This window comes from Choloepus didactylus, chromosome 2, assembly GCF_015220235.1.
Source record: "Choloepus didactylus isolate mChoDid1 chromosome 2, mChoDid1.pri, whole genome shotgun sequence".
Lineage (NCBI taxonomy): Eukaryota > Metazoa > Chordata > Mammalia > Pilosa > Megalonychidae > Choloepus > Choloepus didactylus.
The window spans coordinates 174,770,854-174,789,499 of record NC_051308.1 but is presented as its reverse complement, the minus strand read 5'-3'; the positions used below and the strand labels follow the sequence as shown (position 1 = coordinate 174,789,499).

Sequence of the window (18,646 nt, the reverse complement as noted above, 5' to 3'; positions counted from 1 at the left end):
AAATAACAGAATTGAAAACCACAATAACTGAACTAAAAAATTCCCTAGTGGGTTTTAATAGTACACTGGAACTGGCAGAAGAAAGAAACAGTGATCTCCAAGACAAGAAAATTGAGAATGATTCAGGCTGAGGAGAAAGAAAAAAAGAAATTTTAAAAAGTGAATAGAGCCTAAGAGACTTGCGGAAACCAACAAGCATAGCAAAATACACATTATGGGAGTCCCAGAAGGAGATGAAAGACAGAAAGGGGAAGTAGGAATACTCAAAGAAATAATGGCAGAAAACTTCTCAAATGTAACAAAAGACATGAATATATTCATTCAAGAAGGACAACAAACCCAAAAGGGATAAAACTGAAATGAACTATGTCCAGACTGTAGTCAAACTGTTCAATGCTGAGGACAAGGAGAGAGTTCTGAAAGCTGCAAGAGAAAAGCAAGATGTCATGTACAAGGGAGCTCCAATAAGATTAGGTGTTGATTTCTCATCAGAAACCATGAGGGCAAGAAGGCAGTGGGACAAAATACTTAAATAATGGCCAGCCAAGAATTTTATATCCAGTGAGACTATCATCCAAAAATGAGGGTAAGATTAAGATAAAAGTTGAAGGAGTTTGTCACCGCTAGACCTGCAGTGCTAAAGGGAGTTCTTCAGCCTTAAAGAAAAGGATACTAGACAATGGATCAAAGTGGAATAAAGAAATAAAGATCACCAATAAAGGTACCCACATGGGTAACTATAAATGTCAATGCTACAGTATCAAATTTTTTTGAATGTAACTCTACTTTTTATTTCTTATAGGATCTAAAAAGTGAATGCATAAAAAGTAAAAATAACTCTATGGAATGGGACATACAATGTAGAAAGATATTATTTGTAACAAGCACAACAAAAATGTTGGAGACAGAGAGTACAGGAACAGAGTTTGTGTATGACATTGATGTTAAGCTGATATCAAATCAAATGTGATTGTTATAGATTAAGGATGCAAATTTTAAGCCCCACAGTAATCACAAAGAAAACACCTGAAAAATATACACAGAAGAAAACAAGAAGGGACTCAAAATGGTTCACTACAAAAAATCAAATGACTATGAAAGTAGGCAGTAATGGAAGAAATGAAGTTAAAAGAGGTATAAAACTTAAAAAAACCAAACAACAAAATGACAGAAGAAAGTCCTGCATTATCAGTGGCTACGTTAAATGTAAATGGATTAAATTCTTCAGTCAGAAAGCAGAGATGGCTGAATGGATAAAAAAGCATGATCCAACTAATATGCTGTTTACAAGAGACTACTTTGTTTCTCAAAGACAAAAGTAGGCAGAAAGTGAAAGTGTAGAAAACATACTTCAGACAAATAGTATACAAAAGAGAGCTGGGGTAGCTACACTAATATCAGATAAAATAGACTTTATGTCAAAAACTACTACAAGGGAAAAAGAAGGACACACTGTATCCATAAAAGCATCAATTCAACAAGATATAATTACAAGGAGTCGGGCAAGATGGCGGCATAGAGAGGAGTGGAAGCTAAGTAGTCCCCCGGAACAACTACAAAAAACCAGAAACAACTAGTAAATAATCCAGAATAACTGCGGGGGGACAAACGAGACCATCCATTCATCATACACCAACCTGAATTGGGAGGAATGCCCGAGAACACAGCATAAAATCTGTAAGTAAAACCTGCGGAACCAGGTCGGGAGACCCCCTCCCCCATAGCCCGAGCTGCAAAGCTTCGTGGTGCCAGAGAGAAGCTCTCTCCCAGCAAGCGAATACAGCTCAGCTGAGCTCCAACTGGGTTTTAAGTAGCGAGTTTGAACTGCTCACTACAGATACGCAGCCCCAAACAACAGACAGAGGCTTTGGGTGAGGACTGACCTTGGAGAGCCTTGGACTGGGTCTGAAGGGGGCTATCTGATTCTTTTTCGGCTCAGTGGAGAAAGCCCCAGTCATTTTCAGTTTCCAGGGCTGTGAAGCGGAGAAGGGTGGAGACAGCACAAGCAGAGAGCGAGACCATTGAAATGCTAATGACCTCCACCTGGGGGGTCTGTCTTCTCTAGGAGGAAAGAGGTGGGGCCCTTTCCATTCAGAACCAGACCCCAGAGCCTGGGGGAACACGGCCACACCTCCTCACACCAGTCAAGAATTATAGGCTAACAGGCGTCACCTGCTGGGCAGAAAAGCACAGTGACCCGAGGCATCAAAGGGTGGAGCAATTTTCTAAGACACACCTGCAGGGAAACCAGATACTGAATATTTCTTCCCTCTGGGACCTGAGCCTGTTCTGGTCTGAGAAAACCCGATTTGGATAACCAAGGAAACCATGCCTAGACAACAGAAAATTACAACCCACACGAAGAAAAACAAAGCTATGGCCCAGTCAAAGGAACAGACGTACACTTCAACTGAGATACAGGAATTTAAACAACTAATGCTAAATCAATTCAAAAAGTTTAGAGAAGATATTACAAAAGAGATAGAGGCTGTAAAGGAAGAACTGGACATGTATACGGCAGAAATCAAAAGTTCAAAAAACCTACTAGTAGAATCTATGGAAATGAAAGGCACAACACAAGAGATGAAAGACACAATGGAAACATACAACAGCAGATCTCAAGAGGCAGAAGAAAACACTCAGGAACTGGAGAACAAAACACCTGAAAGCCTACACGCAAAGGAGCAGATGGAGAAAAGAATGAAAAAATATGAGCAACGTCTCCGGGAACTCAAGGATGAAACAAAGTACAATAATGTACGTATCATTGGTGTCCCAGAAGGAGAAGAGAAGGGAAAGGGAGCAGAAGCAATAATAGAGGAAATAATTAATGAAAATTTCCCATCTCTTATGAAAGACATAAAATTACAGATCCAAGAAGCGCAGCGTACCCCAAACAGAAGAGATATGAATAGGCCTACGCCAAGACACTTAATAATCAGATTATCAAATGTCAAAGACAAAGAGAGAATCCTGAAAGCAGCAAGAGAAAAGCGATCCATTACATACAAAGGAAGCTTAATAAGACTATGTGCGGATCTCTCAGCAGAAACCATGGAGGCAAGAAGGAAGTGGTGTGATATATTTAAGATACTGAAAGAGAAAAACCACCAACCAAGAATCCTGTATCCAGCAAAGCTGTCCTTCAAATATGAGGGAGAGCCCAAAATATTTTCTGACAAACAGACAATGAGAGACTTTGTGAACAAAACACCTGCCCTACAGGAAATACTAAAGGGAGCACTACAGAGTGATAGAAGACAGGAGTGTGTGGTTTGGAACACAATTTTGGGAGATGGTAGCACAACAATGTCAGTACACTGAACAAAGGTAACTAAGAATATGGTTGAGAGAGAAAGATGGGGAGCATGTGAGACACCACAAGAAAGGAGGAAAGATAACGACTGGGACTGTGTAACTTGGTGAAATCTAGAGTATTCAACAATTGTGATAAAATGTACAAATATGTTCTTTTACGAGGGAGAACAAGCAAATGTCAACCTGCAAGGTGTTAAGGCATTAGGGGAGGGATGCAATCAGCATAAACTAGAGACTGTAACTAATAGAATCATTGTATTATGCTTCCTTTAATGTAACAAAGGTGATATACCAAGGTGAATGCAGATAAGGGGTGGGGGGGATAGGGGAGGCATGTTAGACACTTGACATTGGTGGTATTGTCTGATTCTTTATTCTACTTTGATTTAAGGTTATTTTTCCTTTTGCTGCTTCCTAGCTGTCATTTTTTTTGTTTCCTCTTTCTTTTGCCTCTCTACCTTCGACTCTCCCTCCTGCCTTGTGGAAGAAATGTAGATGCTCTTGCTTAGTATGAGCAGAATGTTCAATTAGGATGAACTTAAATGTTTGGAAATGAACAGGGGTGTTGGTAGCAAGATGTGAGAATAACTAACAGCGCCGAATGGTGTGTGAATGAGGTGGAAAGGGGAAGCTCAGAGTCATATATCTCACCAGAAGGAAAGTTGGAGGTCAAAAGATGGGAATGTATAAAACTGAATCCTATGTTGGGCAATGTCCATGATCATCTGTACAAATACTAGAAATCACTTCATGAACCAGAACAAATGTATGACAATACAATTAGAAGTTAATGATAGAGGGGCATATAGGAAATAACTATATACCTATTACAAACTATATACTACAGTTAGTAGTATTTCAACATTTTTTCATAAACAGTAACAAATGTACTAAATCAATACTAGGAGTCAACAGTTGAGGGGGTTGGTTAGGGATAGGGGAGGTTTAGAGTTTCCTTTTCTTTTTTTCTTTTTTCATCTTTCACTTTATTTCTTGTCTGGAGTAATGAAAAGTTTCTAAAAATTGAACAAAAATTAAGTGTGATGGATGCACAGCTGTATGAGGGTACCCAGGGGCAAGTGATTGTACACTTTGGATCTTTGGATAATTGTATGGTATCTGAACAATCTCAATAAAAATGAAAAAAAAAAAAAGATATAATTACACATATATATTCACCTAACAGCAGATATCCAAAATTGACAGACTGAAGGGAGAAACAGATGGTTCCAGATTAACAGTAGAAGACATCAGTAGACCACTTTCAATAATAGAACATCTAAACATAAGACCAATAAGGAAACAGAGGACTTGAATGATATTGTAAAGCAACTAGATCTAACAGATACATATAGAGCACTGCACCCAACAACATCAAAATGCACATTCTTCTCAAGTGCACAAAGATCATTCTCCAGAACAGACCACATGATAGGTCACAAAACAAGTCTCAACAAATTTAAAAGTACTGAAATCATCTGTCTCTGCCCACAATGGAATAAAGCTAAAAATTTTTAACAGGGGGAACTGGAAAACCAAAAAAATGTGGAAAGTAAACAACACACTCTTAAACAACCAATGAGTCAAAAAAGAAATCAAAAGGAAAATTAGGAAATATCTTGAAGTGAGTGAAAATAAAAAGCAACATAGCAAAACTTACAAGACGCAGCAAAGGTAGTGCTAAGAGGGAAATTTACAGCTCTACTGCTGGCATTAAAAAAGAAGAATGATGTCAAATCAGGGACCTATTATCACACCTAAAAGAACTAACAAAAGAGAAGAAATTCAAACCCAAAGTGAGCAGAAGGAGGGAAATAACAAAGGAATAGCATGGAGAAAAATAAAAAAGAGAATTAGAAAACAAGAGGGAGAAGCAATGAAACCAAAAGTTGGTTCTTTGAAAAGATCAACAAACTGTTAGCTACGCTAACAAAGGAAAAAAAGAGAGAACAGAAACTATAATCAGAAAAGAAAGAAGGGACATTACTACTAACCCCACAGAAATAAAAATAAGTATAAAAGGATACTACAAATAATTGTATGCAAAAAAAATTAGATAACCTAGATGAAATGGACAAATTCCAAGAAGCACACAAACTACCTACACTGACTCAAGAAGAAACAGAAGATCTCAACAAACCAGTTACTAGTAAAGATATTGAATCAGTAATCAAAAACCTCCCAAAAAAGAAAAGCACAGGACCAAATGGCTTCACTGGTGAATTTTAACAAACATTCCAAGAAGAATTAACACCAACCCTGCTCAAACTCTTCCAGAAGAGGAGGGAACACTTCCTAACTCATTTGGCAAGCATCATAAAAGAAAATGACAGACCAGTATCTCTTACGAAAGTAAGACGCAAAAATCCTCAACAAAATACTATCAAACTGAATCCAACAGTACCTTAAAAGAATCATATACCACAATCATTTGAGATTTATCCCAGGAATGCAAGGGTGATTCAACATAATACAATCAATTAATATAATACAGCACCTTAACAGAATAAAGGGAAAAAAATGACATGATCACCTCATTTAACTGAGAAAAGACAGCAGACAAAATTCAACATCCCCTCTTGATTAAAAAAAAACTAGGAATAGAAGGAAACTTCTTTAGCATGTGTGCTGGTTTGAATCTATTATGTACCACAGAAAAGCCTATGTCCTTTAACCCAATCTTGTGGGGGCAGATCTATTATTGTGGGTGGGACCTTTTGATCAGGTTATTTCCATGGAGATGTGACCCTCCCCATTCAAGGTGAATCTTAATCCCCTTGCTGGAGTCCTCTATGAGAAGACAAAAGGCAGAGACATTTTGAAGAGAGCTCAGAAATGCTTAGAAAGAAAACGCACCCAAAGAAGCAAAAAGGACCCCCAAGAGAAGCTATAGACAAAAGCCCAGAGACACTCTGCAGAAAGCCACTGAAACCAGTAACTAAACTCAGGTGAGAAGGATCACCAGAGCTAGCCACATGCCTTCTCATGTGATAGAGGAACCCTGGATGCCACTGGCCTTTCTTCAGAGAAAGTATCATCCTGTTGATGCCTAGTTACTTAGGACATATTCATGCCTTAGAACTACAAATCTGTGAACTAATAAACCCCCATGGTAAAAGCCAATCCATTTCTGGTGTATTGCATCCAGCAGCTTTAGCAAACCGAAACAGCACAATAAAGGACATGTATGAAAAACCTACAACTAAGATCACACTCAAAGGTGAAAGACTGAAAGCTTTCCTCCCAAGAAGACAAGGATGCCACTATCACCACTGCTATTCAACACTGGAAACTATAGTCAGAGCAATTAGATAAGTAAAATAAATAAAAGGCATCCAAATTAAAAGGAAGAATTAAAACTTTCTCTATTTTCAGATGACATGATCCTATATATATAGAAAATCTTGAAAAATTCACCAAAAAGCTGCTAGAGATAATAAACAAATTCAGCAAATTGGCAGAGTAGAAGATCAGCACACAAAAATCAGTGGTCCTTGTATACACTAGTAATCAACAATTTGAAGAAGAAATTTTTTAAATTCCTTTTATAATAGCAAAAAGACTCAAATATCTAGGAATAAATTTGATGAAATATGTATAGAACTTATGAATGGAAAAATCACAAAATCCTGAAAGAAATTAGAGAAGACCAAAATAAATGGAAGGACATTCCATGTTCCTGAACTGGAAAACTAAATATTGTTAAGAAGTTAATTCTACTGAAAGTGACTCACAGATTCAACACAATCCCAATCAAAGTTACAACAGCCTTCTTTGCAGAAATGGGAAAGCCAAATATCAAATTCATATGGAAGAGTCAGAGGCCCAGAATACCCAAAACCATCTTGAGTAAGATGACTCACATTTCACAATTTAAGAACTTATTACAAAGCTACAGTAATCAAAACAGCATAGTTCTGGCATAAGTACAGACATAGGGACCAAAAAAGAAAACAGAGTTCAGAAATAAGCCCTGACATCGTTGGCCAACTAACCTGTGACAAACGTGCCAAGTCTACTCAATAGAAAAAAATAGTTTTTTCAAGAAATGGTGCTGGGAGAACAGGACAGCCATAAGCAAAAGAATGACAGTGGCCCTCTTCCTCACACCATATGTAAATATTACCTCAAAATGGATCAAATACCTAGGTATAAGAACTAAAACTATGAATTCCTAAAAGAAAACACAGCAAATCATCTTCAGGATCCACAGTTAGACAATTGTTTCTTAGACTTTATAACAAAAGCACAAGCAACAAAAGGAAAAAACAGATAAATGGAACTTCATCAAAGGACTTTATTTGAAAGTAAAAAGACAATCTATAGAAAGTGAGAAAATATTTGGAAAGCGTATCTCTAATAAGGATTTAATATCCCAAATACATAGAGTTCCTATAACTCAGCAACAAAAAGATAAAAACCCAAATTAAAAACAAAATTGGCAAAAGATCTGAATAGATATTTCTCCAAAGAAGATATCAAATAGTTAATAAGCAGATGAAAAGATGCTCAATACCATTAGTGCGCCAGTTTGAATGTATTGTGTCCCCCAAACGCCATTATCTTTGATGTAGTCTTGTGGGGCAGACATTTTGGTGCTGATTAGATTTGCTTGGAATGTGCCCTACCCAGCTGTGGGTGATGACTCTGATGAGATATTCCCATGGAGGCATGGCCCCACCCATTCAGGGTGGGCCTTGATCAGTGGAGCCATATAAATGAGCTGACTCAAAGAGAAGGGATTCAGTGCAGCTGTGAGTGATGTTTTGAAGAGGAGCAAGATTGCTAGAGAGGAACATCCTGGGAGAAAGCCATTTTGAAACCAGAACTTTGGAGCAGATGCCAGCCATGTGCCTTCCCACTAACAGAGGTTTCCGGATGCCACTGGCCATTTTCCTGTGAAGGTACCCGATTGCTGATGTGTTACCTTAGACACTTTATGGCCTTAAGACTGTAACTGTGTAGCCAAATAAACCCCCTTTTTATAAAAGCCAATCCAACTCTGGTGTTTTGCATTCTGGCAGCATTAGCAAACTAGAACAGATTTTGGTACCAGAGAAGTGGGGCGCTTTTGCTGCTGCGTTTGCAAATACCAAACATGTTGGAACAGCTTTTTAAATGGATAAGGGGAAGATTCTGGAAAAATTGGGAGAAGCTTGATAGAAAAGGCCTAAACTGCTTTGAAGAGACTGTTTATGGAAATATGGACTCTAAAGATACTTCTGATGAGGACTTAAACAGAATGATGAATGTGTTGTTGCAAACTGAAAGAAAGGAAATCCTTGTTTTAAAGTGGCTAAAAATTTGACAAAATTGAGTCCTGGTGTCAGATGGAAGGAAGCGACAACCTGGAACTTTGGAGCAGACGCCAGCCATGTGCCTTCCCAGCTAACAGAGGTTTTCCGAACGCCATTGGCCATCCTCCAGTGAAGGTACCTGATTACTGATGTGTTACCTTGGACACTTTATGGCCTTAAGACTGTAACTGTGTAGCCAAATAAACCCCCTTTTTATAAAAGCCAATCCATTTCTGGTGTTTTGCATTCTGCATCATTAGCAAACTACAACAATTAGCAACTAGGGAAATGTATATCAAAATAATGAGATACCACATCACACCCACTAGAGTGACCACTATTAAAAAAAAAAAACAAGACAAAACAGAAAATAACAAGTGTTGGAGAGTTTGTAGAGAAATAGGAACACTCACTCATAATTGGTAGGAATATAAAATGGTGCAGCTGATGTGGAAGGCAGTCCTCAGAAAATTAAGTACAGAATTACCATATGACCTGACAATCCCACTGCTAGATATATATACCTAACCAAATTGAAAGCAAGGATTCAAACAGATATTTGCAGACTGATGTTGATAGTGGCATTATTCACAATTCACAACGATGGAAGGAGCCCAACTGTCCATCAATGGATTAATGGATAAACAAAATGCTGTATGAATATAAATGGAATATTATTTGGTTATTAAAAAAGAATGAAGTTCTGATGCATGCTATAAACATGGATGAACCTTGAAGGCAGCACAGTGAAATAAGGCAGACAAAGAAGAACAAATATTGTACGATCTCACTTACATGAAATAATTAGAATATGCAAATTCAGAGTCAGAAACCAGAATACATGTTACCAGGGGCCAGGTAGGGGTACGGAATGGAGAATCAATGTTTACTTTGTATAGAGTTTCTGTTTGAGGTGACAGAAAAGTTTTGGCAATAAAAGGTGGTAATGATGGCACAATACTGTGAATCTAATTAACACCACTGAATTGTATATTTGAAAGTGGATAAAATGGGAAATTTTAGATTATTTATGTTACCAGAATAAATTTTTTTTTAAAAAAATCATAGAATAGTAAAACACAAATTGTCAACCCTAATGTCAACTATGGACTATAGTTAACGGTATAATTATAACATTATTATTTCATCAACTGTATGTAACAAAGGTGGCACAGTAATGCAAACAAATGTAAGTAAGAGGGAAAATGGGGGAGAAGGGAAGTCATAAATGGGAACTCGGTACTTTTTACATGATTTTTCTATAAACTTAAAACTGCTCTAAAAAAAAGAGGAGTGTTGGGAACAGAACAGAAGCAACTGGACAATGTCAAATCAAAAGTCTGAAAATTTCAATAATTGAGCTATCAATAATATCAAGTACTACAGAGATGTCTAATGAAGATTGGATTAAAACAAGTAAATGATTTTAGCAGCAGACTCAAAATCAGCATTATCTAAAATCCCAGATGGTTTCCTTTTCCAAATTTCCCAATTCTATTGGTGGCACCACCATTATTCCATGGAATCACTAAATTCATCCATAAATCTTCCCTCTTAATTCACTACATCAAACTATTAAAAAGTCCTATTTTTGATTCTTGAAAATATATTTCATAACTGTCCTTACCTCATTGTTCACTACACAATCTAAGTAAAGGTCCTCATTACCTCTTAACTGAATAACTCTAAAAACTTCTCAAATAATTTTCCTGCCTTCCATCTCCTTTTTTCAATTCATCTTGCACACTATGTTATCTTGGAGACGTTATCTAACATCTATAAGCCTCAATTTCTTATGCATGAAATGGAGATAATACTACCTACTTAGAAGGGGTATGTTGAGGAGTTAATGAGAAGAGCTATAAAGTACTTATATTAGTGCCCCAATCTGTTAGCAATTAATGCTTAACCTATGGTAGCAATTGGTATACAATATTAATATTACAATGACAGCACTTAGCAATTTCTAGCATTTATTAGGTCCTTGATAAAAGTCTAAGGACAAAAAAGAGAAAGCGAAGGAGGGAGGAAGGAAAAGAGAAAGAAACACATAAAATTAATTCACCTAAATTACCTCTTGACCAAATCAATACCTTATTTAAGAATCTATGACTCTGTTGCCAACTGCATCAAATCCTAAGTTATCTTAACTGACTTTCAAGGTCTTTCATAAACCACTTTCCCTTTGATTAACAAGAGAATCCTTCACTATAGTCAGATCTCCTTTCGGTTTCATCAACAGACCACTCTCATTCCTACTTCCCTGACTTTATGCATCCTGTTTCCCCCACAAGGAATATTCTTTTTTCTTCTTCTTTCTTCCAAACTAAATATTCATTGTTAAGTGCCAGTTAGGAGATTATTTATTAAACACACGCAAGGATTCTAAGGTCTCATTAATACATGTGGCAGTAAGAAGGTCTAATCGAAGATGTACCAAGGAATAAGCAACAAGATATGGTGAATTAAGAGTAGTTGGAGTTTACTGGAGTTAATCTAAGGGACCATCAGCAAAATCTGAGCAAATGGACTCAAAAAATTGGTCAGGATGGAGATGAGATAGAAATTTGAAAAGAAAAAAGAGCTTGTGGTAAGAAAATAAAAGTCTTAGAAATCACCTCAATAACATCTCATGTATTTTAAACAATCACACTGAAACTTGGCTGTATACATGGTCATTTTTATAACTACTCAGAAGAACACTGATAAAACAACATGCTCACCTCATGGTGTATTCGCTGATAAACTTTTTGTTCATTGTCTAACACTACAAAAGATTCGGAAGGTGCTGCCTCCCCATTGAAAATGAAGCTTAAATCCCCTCGTTGGCACTTCATGTCAGTAAAATCTATGAGAGTTGTGTCAAGCCTGTAAAAAATGGGTAAAGACAAACTCTGACAAATAAAACTTTGATACAACTCCATTAATAATTAAGCAAACTTTGTTCCCTCTAAACTCAAACCAAAATTCTAATACCGTATTTCAAAGTCAAATTTACAGATAAAATCTAAATTTAAAATATTTTATTAAAAAACACCAAAAGAAAAATTTACCTTTTTACCTATAATTTCACTTTTCAGACTATATACTTCACTAGCCCAGAAAGAAAAAAAGTTTCTCTATTGCTGAAGTGTACTATTTTTTGACTGAAGCTACTCAATAAAAGTTACTTTAACAGGGAAGAACAGACAAGGAAAGCAGACCTGCCTAACATTTTTTAATCCCTTTAAGAACATGTTGCTAGCTCAGTGAAGAGTGAAATACTATGGATAGGCCATATTCTTAGATTTAGAACTGCCCTTTTGATCTACATCCTTCAACTTGAAAAACCATTTAAGCTACTCCATATTTTTGACCTTTCAGTTTGACTTCCCAGATTCAGACTAGCATTCTCTTTCCCTGGCAACCTATCCACACCTTGAAAACCTTATGCCAAATATTCAAGGATTTGGACACTTGTACATTTTGTGCTCTTTGGTAACCCAGACCTGGCATGGTCTATCCCAAGAGGATGGTCTCAAATTACCTTCCACAAATCACTACTAGATGAAATTTTGGGAGAATACTGTAATGGAATAATTCACAAGTAACCTGAAGTGCTTCATCTTGCATAAAGCTTTGTAGATCACCAGATCAGGATCACCTTAACTGGCTGGCTGCTCAAAACATACAGTCCTTAATCCAAGAAGCTGGTTGACCCAACTATCAGAAACACTAATCATGCTCAGGATGCTCCTTTAAGACTTTGTGAGATACATCCTGGCTACTGAGTTTCTAATATAACTATAAGAATTTATTACTTTACAGGTTTTTTAGTTCTCATAACAGACAAGGCAAAGTATGTAGACATTCTTGGTTTTCCTAAACCAGAAAAGCTAAGAACCGCAACATATTTCATGTGCTGCATCAAATGAGTAACTTGGGCTACATATAAATTATCATAAAAAACAGTAAGTTTTAACATGAAGTTGATATTATTAATAATTTTACCAGGGTATCAGGGGTAACTCGAGTGAACAGGGAAGTATGGTTACCCTATGTAAAAAGGGCTCTTTTCTGAACCATGTAAAATATACACTCCCATACAGATGGACCCTGCATACTGCTTTACAGCTGAATTCTAGCTCCTGGTCCCCTCCCAGTGGCCTGTTGCCTGTATTACTATATATGTCCTGTCATTGCTTGCACATGTGACCTAAGGGGAAATAATGTCATAAAAGAGATTCAACATCTATCTTTGTAAGTTGTGAGTTCAGACAGTACCAAAAAGGAACAGATCATTTTTTATATAAGTGGCCCAGTGGGACTCCATGATTCTGTTACAAGAGAAATATGTCCCATATAAAAGAAAAATTGGGCCAGAACAGCCCATCCTAGGTGAGAGTGGTGGTGGGTTGCCAGGGGTGGAATAGGAATAATGAGGAAGGAAATGTACAGAGAGACAGAAACAGAGAGAGACAAAGACAGACCAACACAGTGACATTTGAGCTCCCAGATCTAGCCACATTGAAAATCATTCATTTCATCTGACTTTCTGTAATTTACAACTGAAAGAAGACTACATAATACAGCTTCTGCAATGTCCCTGTCATATTAGATGGCCTACTCAGTTGTATCACACATGTCTCATATAATTTATCATGATGTTAATGTACTAACTAGTCCTCTTTGCTTTTAAGCCTATTGGCCTAAATATTTTTTGTTTTTGCTATGTAAGTAGCACGAAGAACAAAAAGTTCTTTCTACACATGGAAATTTTAAGAAAAAATATTCTTTTTGAGACAAAAGCTAGAAAACTGCCAAACAACACTGAAAAAAGAAATAAAGCCTTGAGATTGGTAAAGCTTGAAATGAGACAAAGTGTGAAATGATCATTTAAATCAGTGATTACAGATTACCTCATAATTATTAACATTAATAGTGAAAATGCGCATGTTAGTACTCTCAACCATGTTGCTCACACTTTTCTATTTCTATTAACATATTTATTTCTCCTTGACACCAGTGAAGGTATTTTTAAATTATCACATGGTTGTCACAAGATAAAAATAAACTTTAAAGATTTCCCTTTGGATATATTTTAAAATTCAGCTTAAAGTAATGTTTAAAAAAAAAAAAAAACACTTTGTCTCATAACATATAAGACAAAGTTTTTAATGTTTTTGTTTGTTTGTTTCTTGCTGTCTGTGCAAAAACTCTTTGCCATACATCCTAAAAATCAGCCTCTTCTTTTATTCTGTTGATAACGACAGCTTCAGAACCTATCATTTCTCTGCTTCATAGTTAGCAGCTACAAAGCCCAGGTGTGACTGTCTTGTTAAATTACAGTCACTTCCCCTCATCCTATTTTCTCTTATGCATTTATTTTCTCCCAGACTCTTATTCTAATATCCCTGTTTTAACTATTTTATCTATAATTTTTAAGTAATGTGCATATCATTTACTTGTTTCATATAATTTACTTTTAAAAGTCATGTGTAAATGTGAAACAGCTTTTAAAAAGAAGCTCCTTTTTACCTAAACCAAAGAATCAAATAGAATTAAAACTAATAACCTTTTTTTAAAGTAACACATGAAATACTATTCTCTAATTCTCCAAAATCATCCACTCTATTTGACAAGCACTTGCATTTTCTAATTGATGAAACCATGATATATTCCTATTAATAGGCTGAATTAAATCTGCATCATTATCAAATCCTTTCCTACTTAATTTTTCCACATTTTTCTGTATTTTCTATAATGACTATGTATTATATGTACATGAGCACTTTCATATTTAGAAATACCTGAAGAGGTTTAAAAAAAACTTCAATCTTAATCGAATTCTATTGCTTGAAGATAATTACCATAGAACTTGCTTCCAACTAAAGGTTATGTCTTCATTATAATTCAACATATTGAATAATAAATCTTCTCAGTTGATTTTTAAAAATTTCTGCCTTCAACACAGTGGAAAGAACAAATCAGAAAGTCCTGGCTCAGTCACTGAAGTGCACTATGCTTTTGTAAAAATGACATCACCTCTATAAGCTTTCTCATCTATGAAATGAAGACTTTATATGCGATAATCTTCCAAATTATTTCTAGTTCTAGGGCCTTATCCATCCAAACATTCTGAAGAAACATACAGATACACAAAATTATATATATAGATCATAAATATACATATATCCTATATATCTACTAGCATTATGTTTTATAAATACATATATATAATTCATAAATACACTAACACATACTAATATAAAGCTAGATATAAATAATGATAAAAGTAAAATTCTGAAATGAGTAAAATAAATAGATTTATTTCCCATCAAATCCAAACATCAATCTGAGTTATAAAAGGGAAGAAAATTTAGATTAGCCTTAAAAGTGTTCATTAGAAAGGACAGATGATTGAGTAGATGAATGGATGCATAGATGGACAGATACGGGAGTTAAGGATACAGGAGGGAAGGAGGAAAAAAAAGACAAGAGTTGTATCTTCCCTATTTGTCCCTTATTTCTTAATAAATACAGGATCAGGGATGTGACCAATTAAATCTTCTTGGTATTTTATCATTATTTTCACTTTGCCTTCTACCTGGATAAGGGTCATATCTTTGCTTTAGTCAAAACTTTATACCTTTGATTCCTTATGCATATTATGTCACAAATGAGCTATTACATTGAGAATATATCATGGCTTTTTAAAATTATCAAATACTACATTCAAATGTAAACTATTATTAAAACAAAAACAGTCCTCTAATCTCAATTTTCTATTCCCCAGGAAAAATCAAATTATCTTACCTGATATTGATACCTTGTTTGTATATTTTACATGCATCTGAAGGCAGAATTCGGGACAGTAAAGGCACTGTATTTTTAGAAAGAAACAGCAAAAAAACAATAACTACCTAAAGTTCTGAAATATTACAAACACAATAAGAAGAGTAATGTAAATAATTTACCCATTCACCAAAACTGTAATAATTTCCTTTAAAATAGTATTTTCAGTTAAAAGTAATAAAGTGATTTTGAGAACTTTACATATCTACAATTTAATTGTAATTGCTCTACAATTCATTATACGTCATCCTCCCTCCCCCCACCGACCCATCCCCAAACACATACAGAGTAGCAGAGTCAATATAACGCCACTCTAGATTCTCCAGAATGGGTAATCTGATGGACCTGGAACCTAGATGATCTTTTAAATACAATTTGATAAAATAGAAGGAAAATAATATGTGAGGTAGAAAGAGACAGTCTTTGGAGCAAGACAGTCAGATCTGAATTTGAATCTCAAATATGTGACCTCAATTACATAAGCTCTATGTATCTTTTTCAAAATCTGCAAAACAGAAATCATACTATTTATCTAGAGATATCTACATTCCTGTGTCCTGGGCTATAATGCATATCAAAATCACAAGCTATGTTATAATAGCTTTTTATTATTTATTATCTGCTATGTTTTGAGGAGTAAGAGTTAGAGTTATTCTATGGATAAACAAATTTGCATAACATTATAATAAGTGACTATGTATAAAAATATGAAAAACTGTGAAGCTCAAAATTCTTGACATTAAGATCACATCACCTGTACATCTATATGTATGTTTGTGTGCATGTGTATGTGCACATGTGTAAGATGTATTATATGTGTATCTTCCAAAACTCACTGTTTTAAAAATGGGAGAAAATAAATTAACCTAAATCAGAAAGAAAGACTTTAGAGACAATTAAACGGCAGTTGTTGAATTAACTTTCTCAACAGCATCAGTATTTTCTAATTAATATTGAAGGTATACCTAATGCAATAATGTCCATTTTAGAAACTTACAGGTCATTTAATCCAAAAAAATTTCTGGCCTTAAAGACAGTTTTCTAGACCTGTATTTTATTGTATAAAAGTAAGAAAAATTTATCGCCCAGAAGGAATAGCAAATAAGAGTTGCCCTAGTTAAAGAATATTAAAAAATCACTTAATGATAATTTTTCTTTATATGAAACAGAAGTGGGGAAGAGCATCAGTGGTGTAAATCTATATAATCCACATTACTTAAGATCCAATTTTCCTGTCCTTGAGTATTCGGTATAGCATGAACCAAAGACGATTAGAAGCAGACAATACAATAATTTAATTTAATTTAGTACATCTTTTGAAGAAATTATGGTAACCTACAAAAACAAAATTTAGACCTATAGCAATACCTATTTATCAAAAATCAGAGAAGGAAAAGAGGGAAATGCAGAGAAAAGATAAGAGGTTGGGGGATGAGAAGCAAAAGCTAATGAAAAAAGTAAAGAAGTAAAATCCTCAAAAAAGGATTTCTGGCAACGTTTAGTACATTTTAAAAATAAAGCAATTTTCATTTTCTCAATTCTGTAATGACTGTTTCCTCACCCATACAAATTGATCAATTAATCTCTATTTACCCTATCTCAGCATAATCTGAGTTCAACACACTACTCCAGAAGTAGCATAATTCATTGAACCAAGAAATGAAGACTCTCCTAAATTTAATTTTGGTTTTGCTCTCATTTACTCTCTGATTTTTAGAAGACTTTCTAAGTTTAATGTATTCCATCTATTACATGCAAGTAACAGTCCCAAATATAGGATGGATACTCTGTAGATAACAAAATAAAGAACTACTGGTTTTTCATTTGAAATGTACTATATAGACAATGCTACATTTGAGGTAGCAATTATAATATTATAAATTATTTAACACTTCACAGTATAAAAAGTGAAATCAAAATAAATGTGGCACACAAACAAAATATGGAAATCTCTTGCTGGGCCTCATCTGTCTTCACTGGAAAGGAAGGAACATTTACCAGCTTATGAGTCAAAGTTGAAGACTATTTTTCTCATTTATCTCCAGAGCCTAGCCAAGTGCCAGGCACAAAGCCGGTACTAAATAAATGCTAGTTTGATAAACATACAAATCCTGACTATCAGACACAAATGCTTACAGTTGCTCTCATTTTTTCTTTTTGACAGAAAAACAGCACTGATTCATAGCTAGTATTTTGCAGTGTACCTTCTAGCTTTCTCCTAAGCCATTTAGGATACATTAAAGCTCCTGGATTTGTTGAAAAAAAAAAAAAAAATGTGCCAGTTATTATAACTCCTCACTTTACAAGTGAAGAAACTGAAACTCAGGAAAGATATGTGATCTACTATGTCAAATAGTTAAGAGCCAGAACTTCCAATTCCAATTCAAAGCTCTTCCATACCTAAAAATCTAGGCTGTAAACAGCTTAATTGCCTTCAGACTTGCTCTGAATTAAGTCTCAAGACTATTTGTAGCCAAAGCTTAAACAGCATAAGGAAGAGTTCAGTATTCTCTAATACTGCCAATGTTAAACTTATCCTGGATCTCAAGGTTTCTTAGCTTCCCCTGATTTCTGGTTTGCCGTTAAAAAGGGCGGGGGGGGCGGGGGATTGACAAAGGGAAGAGACATGCTTAAATTTTAGGAAGAAATTAGAAATAGAGATTATACAGCGTTTTTTACACCCAAGTGTCAAGGTTAAATATGACTCAATGGGTTTAGTTTTTAGAATTACCTATGATATCAAACCATCACATGCTAACAGTTTTTACTTTAAATCAGTAAAATTCTTTATCAACAATGAAACTGACAATGTGCTGACTTTTTTGTGTCATATCAAGTTCTCAAAGTAGGAATACTTTCAGCAAGTTCCTCAGTGGCTGAATATGCCTCACGAATTTGACTACGTGATGTTTATAATATGCTGTTTATATACTGACAATTTCTATTTTTTCATATAACTGAAATGTTACTTTTGAAATATTTAAAACATCTTGTCCAGCAAGATAGAGTGACTACTTTAGAATTAAAAAGAAATAGTTAAAAAGCAAATATATTCAAGAGTCAACCTCAGTTTAGGATCACCAAGTAGGACTAGAATCTCTCTACATATGGAAAAAAACAGGTTACCAAAAAATAGCGTTCAGGCTTTAGACGAATGTGACTTGAAAGTCTTTTATTATACAAGGCTACTAGAAACC

At 35.2% G+C, this 18,646-nt stretch overlaps 1 protein-coding gene across 1 annotated transcript in view; it reads right to left on the bottom strand.

The window, feature by feature from the left end:
* Positions 1-18,646, bottom strand: part of ANKRD13C (ankyrin repeat domain 13C) — a 127,606-nt gene that overhangs the window by 60,916 nt on the left and 48,044 nt on the right. Inside the window, exons 6-7 of the mRNA XM_037826935.1 lie at positions 15,411-15,477; positions 11,339-11,483 (exon numbers count right to left, since the gene is read on the bottom strand). Coding sequence (XP_037682863.1) covers positions 11,339-11,483; positions 15,411-15,477 — 212 coding nt within the window. The remainder of the gene's footprint in view (positions 1-11,338; positions 11,484-15,410; positions 15,478-18,646) is intronic.